Source organism: Phoenix dactylifera, chromosome 2 (genome assembly GCF_051530095.1).
Source record: "Phoenix dactylifera cultivar Ajwa chromosome 2, Ajwa_hap1_PhDact_Kaust_v1.1, whole genome shotgun sequence".
NCBI lineage: Eukaryota > Viridiplantae > Streptophyta > Magnoliopsida > Arecales > Arecaceae > Phoenix > Phoenix dactylifera.
This window is the reverse complement of record NC_143191.1, coordinates 4,075,489-4,086,544: the sequence shown is the minus strand read 5'-3', so window position 1 is coordinate 4,086,544 and position 11,056 is coordinate 4,075,489. Positions and strand designations below refer to the sequence as shown.

The window sequence follows — 11,056 nt, the reverse complement described above, 5'->3', positions numbered from 1 at the left end:
AATTTTGAAAGTATTTATGCAAATTTAAATTTGTAGAGGTATCCATATGAAAAATCCTACCAAATATCATTTGCACTGAGTAATATGTATGAAATTTGGTTACAAACAGCTGGTATTGGATGCTTGAGAATAAAAAGTATTTAATTGTGTCATAAATAGATTTCTCCCCCTCCCTCCCGTCACAACAGGTGTCCTCCAATCTCCATTCAGCAAACCATTCCTTCCTTGACACTCCATGGGCGGCATTGGAGCCGTTGGAAGAACAAAATGGTTTGAGCCCACGGATTTATCGAAGATTCCTTGACAAAGAAATTCGTATTTATTTTCACCGTACTGCTTTTGAGATCACCCTTTGGATACCCACGATATCTAACGTGAGAATCTTGCGTTGTGTAACTTGTGTTGCCTATAAAGACAGCCTACTCCTCTCAATCCACCTCAAGCTTCGACGAGAAAGATATATTTAGTAAAAGATGAAGGGGTACGGCAAGTGCTGGAAGAACCATGCAGCGGTACGTGGGGGCTTCAACTACGATGGCTGCCAAGAATTCATGCCCAGCGAAAGAGACGACGACGAGTGCGTTGCTTGCGGTTGCCATCGTTGCTTCCACTGCGAGAAGTACTACTCCCCTCTCACCACCCTTGTAGATGGAGCAGTCTCCCTTCCGCTCGGCGCCGTCGCTGGCCAATCCAGAGGACGGACGCAGCAACCAATGCCGATTACGGCAGTCTTGCCTGCTTCTCCGCTCTCTCGAAACCAAACTCCACCGCAACCACCGCCCCGCCTGGTTCGCCCCAGGAGGGTAAAGCAGTTGAAGCTTAGCGAGGGACAAAAGGCAGAGATGAGGTCCTTCGCGGAAAGATTAGGGTGGCGAGTACGAGGGGAGGACGACGGAGAGCTTAAGATGTTCTGCGCAGCGATGGGATTAAGGACCAATTGGTTTAAACTTTGGATGCATAAGAGTAAGCCTGCCTCCGTCGCTTCCTCCTCCGATGTCGACCCCCCCTTGAACCCACGAAGCCATGCATGATTATCACTTTTGGAATTATAGTAGGACCAAAAGATGATTATGTATTAGTATTAGATCTCCCGTTCCTGACATTTATCCTACCTCAGTCGTGTCTTCCTTGGTTTTAAAGAAAAATCGTGCATGTGTGTCTTCTCTTACAAATATTTGAGTTTTTCCTTTTTTGTTAAAATGGATCCTTTTTGTTAAAAGTTTAATTAAATTAAGCCTACATTTTAGCTTTGCATGTTCTTTTTATATCCTTTGCTTCCTAGTAAATTTTATTAATTAAATCCAATGATATTTTGATCAACATTTAGGGTAGATGCAGTCTTTTGCGATATATTCATCTCTCATTCTATAATTTACAATATAATTAAAATGCATGGAAGGCATGTTTTCTTAAGGAAACTCTTTGGTGTGATAGCATTGGCTGTTCTCCTCTTAACTTTGTTCCACGATAGAGTTGAAACTGGATCGGATATGGATTGGGTATTAATATAGCTATATCCATATTTATTTTATTTGATGAATATAGGTACATATTTGAATATTAGTTAGAAGCAAAAATTTATATCTATATTTATTTTAAACGAATCCGGATAAAAATTAGATACCACAAGTATGAATATAAATACGGATATAAATCAATAATTAAACTTTTTGATCATAAATTCAAAAATATTATTAAGTGGATAGTAAATTAAGTTAATAGCATATTAATGTAGTTATATATTTTTCTTAAAAATTTATGAATACTATATAAAATTAAATAGAGTTACAAATAGAATTGGATATTCAGATATTGATTAGATAGTTGTCTATCCATGTCATATCCAATTTTCTTTGACGGATATGAATATTAGCTGGATGCTCAAATTTCTACCAATATCCGGATAAATTTCAATACGAAAATAAATTCGAACCGATATTACTTAATTTGTTTTTACCCGTATTCTATGCTGGAGACAGCCATGGAGAGGCACCATGAGGAAGCGACCTCACCACCTCCGAATATACAGTACCAACTTCAGTTGGGCTCGGTCCAAATAGGATGGTTGTTTTGGTCTTTCAGGCAGCCGGACAAGATAAGGCTATCATGAGACCAACCAGCTCCAGCCTCAAATTCATCATTCTTCTTATCACTTCTTTCGAACTAATTCCGCAATACCATAGTCAGGAAGCTCGAGCTCTTCCCTCAGATTCCCAAATGAGTTCCAAGATCAACTCTCCAAGTCTTCCAATCCCCCACAGACTTCCAACCAATTCACCCAGCTTCAATACATCATCAAACTCTCTCAGATTTAAGTGCAGACCGCACTCAGTTCCCTCCTCTTCTTACACCAGTCCAAGCAGGCAAGAATCTCTCGACAAAGTTGAACACGGTTCTAACGTATGGGACGTCAGGTTTGAAACTCTTGAAGGCTGCAAGCTGGGCATCTCCTGGTATCCAGATTTTGAATACAATGCGAAAGGAGGTATTGGTACAGCGATCGGGAGAAAGGAGGACGAGGCTCGCAATGATGATGATACGATATCGGTCACTTTCGATGTAGGAACACTGTATATCCCACCGCTTACCGGTGCGACGACAAAGTTCCTTGGCTTGCCATTGCCGCCGTTTCTTAAGATAGACATTGTTCCAGAGTCTTTCCAGGGAACCATCAGCAAAGAGAGTGGAAAGGTTAGTAATGACATACTGCTTGTTTATATGCGTGTTTTGTTGAGTATTAGTTCTCTTAACATCTATAGATAGTTGTAATTGTTGTGGATGTATTCTTTCAATGATTGCTTCTCCAAACGAAAAGAACATGACGTGTAAATAAAGCCAGCTATAATGTGGAGTTGGAGGCTAAGAAGATATAGCATATAGAAGAAGGTTACCGGAAAGGAAAAGGAAAACGACATTGTAAGAATGCCCTGAGAACAGTAGTATGTATATTTTTGAGGATATTTAGAATGGGTGCAACAGGAGGAAGAACAGCATTTGGCCCAGTAGAAGAGGCATAAGAAGGGAGAAGAGGGATCGAAAAGATCACTGATTCTTAGATCTCATGTTATGCAAAGGTTTTTGATACCCCAAAAGGCTGGGCATCGTGCAAACTGGGCGATACGCCCGAGGGGTGCGCACCCCTTCCTCTCACTGGGAGAGGTTGTGTGATGAAAAATAACTAGCTGATGAGAGGTTTTATCCAAGTATTTGATAGGAGATTTTTGCATGATTTCTTTGGGATGATTGGTAGCATGCTAACCATTGTTCTCAGAACAATTTTGGCCATGCAGGGTTCACAGCGTTTCCTATTTGCAGTCCAAAGTTTAGTCCTTCATACTTCTCCCATCCTTTGCTTTCTCTTCTTGGACCATTCAAAGACCTCATGTCTATATTTCTTAGGCCCTGTTTGGGGGAGCTTTTGGAGGGCCAAAAAGCACTTTCTGGCCCTCCAAAAGTACTTTTAGGGAAAAAAGTGTGTTTGGTAAAATTTCTAAAAAGCTGTTTCAGCTTTTGCGGGAAGCTGAAAACAGCTTTTTGGCAGAAGCTCAATTTTGGAGCTTTCCGAAAACGCTGTTTTCAGCTTTGTCGGGAAGCTGTATTTTTAACCAAAATACCCCCATTTAAAAGTTTCTTTTTCCTCCAAAAAATCTCAATCTCACCACCACTTTCTCTCTCACCATCCCCCCCCTCTCTCTCTCTCTCCCTCTCTATCTCCTTCTCCTCAATGCCGCCGGCCCTCCTCTTTTCTTTTTTTTTTTTGGGAGGCAGCCACCACGCCGGCCACCCGTGGCCGCGTCCCCCAGCCCCCACCCGAGCCCCCCGCCCCTGCGACCCACCACACAGCCAAAAAAAAAAGGAAGGGGAGGAAGGGGCCGCCATGGCCGCTGCCTCCCCGGCCGGCCCGCCGTCGCGGCCCCCTCCCGAGGCCCCCCCTCCCCCGCGGTCGCCGCGGCACGCCGTCCCGGCCCCCCTCCCCCCGCGGTCGTCGGGGCCCGCCGTCCCGGCCCCCTCCCGAGCCCCCCCTCCCCCGCGGTCGCCGCGGCATGCCGTCCCGGCCCCCTCCCGAGCCCCCCTCCCCCCGCGGTCGTCGGGGCCCGCCGTCCCGGCCCCCTCCCGAGCCCCCCTCCCCCCGCGGCCGTCGGGGCCCGCTGTCCCGGCCCCCTCCCGAGCCCCCCTCCTCCTGCGGCCGCCGCGGCCCACCATCCCGGCCCCCCTCCCGCGGCCGCCGCGGCCCGGCCCCCCTTTCCGGCGCCGCCGGCTTCACGGGAGAAGAAGAAAGGAGAAGAAGGAAAGAGAGGAAGAAAGGAGAAGAAGAGAAGAAAAAAGAAAAGGAAAAAAAAAAGAAGAAAAGGAAAGAAAAAAAAGAGAAGAAAAAAAAGAAAAAGGAAAGAAAAAGGAAAAAAAGAAAAAAAATAAATATGTATATAAATGAACGAATAAATAAATAAATAAAATAATTAATAAATATATTTCAATGAAATAAAATAATAAATAAAAATATTAGTAATTATTTAACCAATTTTTTCACCTAGTTAGAAAATTTGTTAGAGAAATAAATGGTCATCAAAAGAGTAAAAAATTAGTTTATACTAATAATTATAATATTTTATATATTTATTATTGTATTATACTATAAATATAATATAATATAATATTATGTTATGTTAACTAATTTAATATTATTTTAAATTATTATTCTATAGTATACAATGTTATAGTACTATATTATAATAATATTATGTTACATTACATTAATATTATACTATATTATATATTTATATATTAATATATATTATATTTTATTATGCACTATTGTATAATACTAGTAATGTCCTTTATGGTTATTTTATCATACAAAAGTACTTTCTCAGTTTGTTTACCAAACAAATGTTAAAGTGCCACAGCACTTTAAAAATGTAGTTACCAAACAGCAAACAGATTTTTATAAAAGCTCTACTTCCAACAGCTCTACTTCTAACAGCTCTACTTCCAACAGCTCTACTGCCAACAGCTCCCCCAAACAGGACCTTACTCATATGAGACATCATATGGACTCTGACATGCTAGCTCTGCAAGTATACAAGCCTTAAGTAAGTCCTTACACTAGAAAAATCATCTAGGCTGTTGTGGTGGATTGTCTGAGGAAGCTTCTGCAAACACAAGCTACATACAGAGCTTGTTGGTTACTTGTATCATTAAAGCTTAAAATCCTGGGCATCTTGCTAAACAACTTTTAGCTCTAATGCCAATTATCTTCAAGTGAAAATCAAGTTTGTCTTCCAACAACAACTATGATGTACTGGTTAGAACTTGCTATGCTGAAAGAGGACATTGGTATTATTTGCAGGCTGATCTGCAGTTCAGAGCAAAATTCTGGTTCTCAGTTGGAAGCATTTACAAAGCTCCTCCATTAATGGTGGAGACAACACTAACATCAGAGGAGTCCACAGGAAAATTAAGGGCTGGGAGGGGGGAGAGAATAAATGGAGAAGGAAGGTGCAGGCTGGTTGGTGTGGCCTTGGTCAATCCAATCAATGACATTCTCATGAACTCCTTTCTTGGACTTCCAAGTGAATGCATCACTGATCTGAATGCGAGAATCTCCATCACTTCCTCTACGTGAAGGTTAATTATATAGCATACATTAACCATATTATTTTTATACTGTAGATAAAAAGAGAGAGCGGCATCAGGAAAAGAAAAAAAGGATAACCAGAGAGCGAGTGAGAAATTCTCTTACAACTATTGCTGTTTCCTTGCAGCATCTCTCCAGGGCATCCAGTAAAGTTGGAACTCAATAATTCATTCAGTTGATTCCGGTTGGTTATGACAGCAAAAGCATTCAAAAGCATTCGAATACTGCAAGATTTCAAAGACTTAATCAGCATGTCTATACTTGCAACAGTGTCATGGAATATATGCAATAACATACATACCTAGGAACGTAAGGCTGATTGGGTAAACCTTCTTAAAGAATAACTGGAGATCCGAACTTCTGAAAAACAATTAAGGTTTTGGAATAATTTTGTACATAAAATTTCCAGTGAACGGCTTCGGATCCACGATTGAGTGTAAAGCCATTGAAAGCCATGGTCTTGGAGCAGCCTTATTATGGTGGAGCAATAAACCGTCATGTGATTTGGTGAATTGAATGGTATTGTTTTCTTTGATGCTGTGGCAAACATAGAACTACGTTGAAAGCTAACTTTGCATGACACAGTTTATGCAGTGAAGAAGTTGTTCCAGAAAATCCTATACACCTCTGCTTCCATCCCATGCAAAAGAGTTTGTGTATAGACCAACTTTTGAAGTTTACTCCCACATAACATAAATAGTAGGTGGAAGAACGATTGGTATAGATGATTGAACCTAAAAACCCAATGGCTTTAGTTTATAGGCTAAGTTGGTTTTGCATGTTTATCAAGTTCTACTGACCTTACGAGTCCGGTCTCCCCAACACCTGTTGTACTTTTTGATCCAGTGTGCTATATATTGCTAGTAAATTTGCTTCTTTACTACTGGTTCTAGTTTGAGTGTTTATGCTTTCATTGCATTACATTTGGCAGGGACAAATACAAACATAAAATTGATCGAAATATTTTTCTGTCAGTAGTTCCATAGCTGGGGGAGAGAAGGTGCAGAAGAACCAGGAATCACATAATGCATAGATGAACTCTTCTGCTGCCATCTCTAGGCTGCTTATGAATTCATTGTTTACTACCATCTTTAAGCTGTTTGATGATTTCATTGTTGCCAAGGTTGCCACCAGCATAATGACTGCATTGATCAAAGTTGTGAGCTCCTCAGAGAGCTGTTATATTCTGTTCCAATGAAATCTTCTCATGTGTTGAGCACCCAGCTAACCCTGTTGCCTTAGCCAAGGTCGTATCAAGATTTTGACAGGGAACTCTTTGATCTCCATTTTAGAGAGCCTGAGCACTTGGAAATCCGCAAGATCGTATAAGTCAATAGTTTCCATTAGTTGGCATGCTCATGAGGAGAGCTGCACTGCAGGTGATCCTACGAGAGAGAGATCTAAGGCCTGTGTTGCCGCCCAACAAAGCCATTAATAGGAAGCCTAGCAAGGCCTTATGCATTGGAAAGACATCCTGTTAATGTAGCTAGGCATGGGATGTTAGAGAGAGATGGACCCTTGGACAGGCATTGTTTATTTCCTTTACCACCTTCAAGATTTAAGAGAAAAAAAAAAAACAAAAGAAAAATGCACTAGCTCATGATCAACCCAATAGAGCCCAATGCCACAATATGTGCTAGCCACATGGGAGGTGAGCTAGGTTGATGCTGATACTATTTGTAATGATCCAGAACTTCAACAATAAAAAAAGGCTATCCAAAAGGTAATTGATCAGGGTCCTTAGTCTTGCTTAAGCACCTTAGACCTCGTAACACATGACCAATGTAAGACCAAACACCTGTACAAGGGTTCTAACAGTATAACTCTGGATTATGGATTAAATTATTCAAAGGTAGTGGTTGAATTGGTTAATGGGTTAACTGGAAATATAATCGAGCATGTGAAATTTCCCATTTGCTTGCGGAGCTCAGGAAATATAGTTATCGTCAAAGCTGCTACTTTCAAAGTTCATGGTCCATTTGTTATAGTGCTTGGAGATAGTTTAGGGTTTTATCTGCAACTTTCACCAGCCTAAATCTTCGCCCAATAATTTGAGCCCAACTTCACACCCCTTAGAGAGCCATATGTCCCAGAAGGGCCTAGACCAAGACCTTGAGCTAGTGCAGAAATAACTTTGATTTTTTTTTGCTTGTACGTTTTAAATTTTAATCTTCTTCATCCCATATGTCCCAAAAGTTGCTCAAAGATAGGGGTAGCAATTTAAGACCCAACCCACCAACTAGAGCCACAGCCAACCTGTAATGTCCGGGCCCACAACCTACTAGGCCCAATAGAAAAATAGGCCCAGTTAAGGGTTGGGCCCAAATTTTACTGTAGCCAGTATAATGATTATTATAAAAAAAAAAAAAAACGAAGGGATAAGACCGACAGGGAAGGGTGACCCCCACCCCTGCTGGCAGTCGATGCCGGCGCACCGGAGACAGAGGGGGCGGCGGCCATTCCCGGAGAGGGGAGGCATGGAGCGGATGGGACCTCTCAGAGAGGGGGGTCTCATCTTCTAAACCACTATTTAAGTCCCTGCCGGCAACCCTAAGTCGGAGGCCCCCAAGAACACTGAAAGAGAGAGAGCCGAAGCCCTGGAGCCTAAGGCGGAAGAGCCCTGAAGCTCCAAGAGGAAGGAGGGACTACGAGGGGGAGGAACGGCCCAACGGTAACCAGCAAAAATCCAGGTAAGTGGCCCTTAGGTTAAATAATAAAGTTTTAGGGAGTGGAGATACCCCTCTGTAGGGTATTCTCCCCTCTGTTTCACTGATGAAACAGAGGGGAGGAGACTGGCACAGAGAGGAAGGAGACCGGCACGGGAGAGAAGAACAGGAGGAGGGCCGTGGGCCGGACCCACAGGCTGCGGGCCGGACCAACAGGCCGCGGGCCGGCCTGAGAACGGCCCAAGCCGAGCCCACGCCACCCGGGCCGAGCCCAGCCGGACTCGGCCTGCGGGTGACAGGCCCCGGCCGTGGCTGCCCTAGGGCTGAGGGGCAGCCAAGGGCCGCCGGGTCTGCCGTGCCGGCGACCAACGCGGCCTCAAGGCCGCCAGCCTCAGCCGAGCCCCACCTCTCCGCCGGCCGAGAGGTGGTGGCGAGACTCCCACAAAAAAAAAAAAAGAAAAAAAAAAAAAAGAGAAGAAAACGGAAGAGGAAGAAGAACAAGGAAAAGAAAAAAAAAAAAAGAAGAAGAAGAAGAGGGGGATACTTACCGCGGACCACGGCCTTACCTCGCCGTGGTCGGAGCCGGAGAAGTTCTCCCGAAGGAGATCGGCCTCAATCCCACCTCCCGACTCTTCTCCTCTCCTCCGGCACCACTTCGAAGGAGAGGGAAAGGGCCGGCCTCCCACCGTCGCCGCCCCGAAGGGGAAACACCACTCCGGGCTGGTAGATCTGGCCGGGGAGGGTTCGGTGAAGGTCGGAAGGAGGAGGAGGCGGTAGATCCGGCCGGCGGAGAAGAAGAAGGCCACAGATCTGGCCGGAGGAGAAGAAGGGGAGCCGGAGAAGAGGGCCGGAAGCATAGGCTTCGGTAGAGACAAAGAAGGTGAAGAGGCGGAAGCCTCTGGAAGGGGGGAGAAAGAACCCGATAACGGGTTCGCGGGTCGGATCCGAATCCGAACCCGCAACCCGTTAAGCCCAAAGAAAAAGAAAAAGAAAAAGAAAAAGAAAAAGAAAAAGAAAAAGAAAAAAAAAAAAAGGGAAAGGGTTTAGCCAAATTTGACTAAACCCGAGCCCAATCAAATTGGGCTAAGTCTGGACAAGCCAGACTATAAATTAAACCAAAATTAAAGCCCAATTTAAGCCAATGTAATTAATTTGGGGGCCAAATTGATCCCGGATTGACCCTGACTCAGGCCCAAACGGGTCACAGTGACCCTAAACCCGAAATTAAACCCAATTAAGCTGGGAATTAAGCTTAGTGGCCAATCGGAAGGCCAATTAAGACTTATGAGCCCAGCCAAGACCCCAATACAGAGGAATTAGGCTTGGGCTAAATTTCAGATAGAAAAGGAAATAATATATTGTTATTATGACATGATTGTAGGTGACTTAGGACACGTCACCAGGACGCAGGAGACCTAGGAGAAAGGCGAATCACTGTAAGTAACCTGTTCTAATCCTATTATAGATCATGTCATGTTATTAATGTTTTCCTAAGCATTTATTTTAAGTACATATGTTTCATGCATGATATGTTACAATGCATAAGTAACTTGCATGATCCCAGAAGCTATGGCTATGTATGCAACCTGATGATATTGATATTTTAATCATGCATGTAAGTTTATAAAGTCTTAGCTAGCCCCAGAGGCACTATAATGGGCTCAAAGATGCTACTGAGAATGACTGAGCCGCCAGTGGCTGAATAGTAACTGAGCTGCCCCGCCAGTGGCTGAATAGTAACTGAGCCTGCCCCGCCAGTGGCTGAATTGGAATTGGGCCTGCCCCGCCAGTGGCTGAATAGTAACTGAGCTGCCCCGCCAGTGGCTGAATAGTAACTGAGCTGGCCCCGCCAGTGGTCGAGTCTGACTTCGCAGTAGCATCCGAGAGAATGGACCACGGCATGCCGGGGCACGGTTTCATATGCATATTTTATGAAAATTTTGTGATTTGCACTACTGCTTTGTTTAAATTGCATACTTATTATGCCAGGATGATTATTAGATAAACATGCATGTCAGCTTCTCAAAACCCTGATTTACATGTTTAGTCTATTGGTTGATCCGGTAGGATTATGCAGGATTACTTACTGAGCCGTGTAGCTCACATCTGTTTATGTTTCGTTTTCTTTCAGATCCTCACCAGTGATCGCCATCAGACATGTTTTTATTTTGTTACAGAGCTTCGTATTTTTGGAGAAGCTTATATACTTCTGTACATATGAATAGCCTAGAAGTTCTGTATTTTTGGTTTCAAACTTGAAGGTTGTACTGCAAAACTTTTAATATATATATATATAAGTTTGAATCCTTTTGGCTACCTGTTACCCCTGTATGAGGCTGCGTGCTACTGTAGGCGATAGTCGGCAATAGCACGGCCGTGTCACGGATCCGGGTCCGGGGCGTGACATCTAGTGGTATCAGAGCCTTAGGTTAAACAATAGAATAACCATAAAATGCCTAAGGAAAAGGGTAGTTAAGAATGTCACCGTTATAGAAAATGTTATAATATGCTAGTTATCATAACCTCACTTTAAAAAAATTTTGACTGCTAGGTGATCATTAGGAAGATATGGATGACGACCGGAGACCACCCTCCCCGGAGCCCAGCGAGCGGTCAGTTTCCCCGGATACTCCACGGTCTGCAGCAGGTCAGGCAGGCCTAGCCGGAGTGTATCAGCTTATGGCGCAAGTGCTGCAACAGCAGCAGATGATGCAGTTGGCCGCTATGCCATCAGCAGACTCCTGCTATGAGAGGT

General features: G+C 43.8%; 2 protein-coding genes across 3 annotated transcripts; both read left to right on the top strand.

Annotated features, from left to right (window-relative positions):
• The first annotated feature begins 473 nt into the window (after positions 1-473).
• Positions 474-1,031, top strand: LOC148714507 (zinc-finger homeodomain protein 11-like). Its single transcript, XM_088717245.2, has one exon. The coding sequence runs from the start codon at positions 474-476 to the stop codon at positions 1,029-1,031; it is 558 nt and encodes a 185-aa protein (XP_088573371.2).
• Positions 1,032-2,082: 1,051 nt separating this feature from the next.
• On the top strand, positions 2,083-6,463 carry LOC103702626 (ATP-dependent Clp protease ATP-binding subunit). 2 transcript variants are annotated; one of them, XM_008785131.6, is made up of 3 exons: positions 2,083-2,691; positions 5,348-5,625; positions 5,763-5,897. In XM_008785131.6, the coding sequence occupies exons 1-2, from the start codon at positions 2,107-2,109 to the stop codon at positions 5,621-5,623; spliced, it is 861 nt and encodes a 286-aa protein (XP_008783353.3). In that variant the 5' UTR covers positions 2,083-2,106; the 3' UTR covers positions 5,624-5,625; positions 5,763-5,897. The 2 variants fall into 2 exon arrangements, with proteins under 2 accessions (XP_008783353.3, XP_026658636.3); XM_026802835.3 differs by having other exon boundaries at positions 5,348-6,463.
• The last annotated feature ends 4,593 nt before the right edge of the window (positions 6,464-11,056 follow it).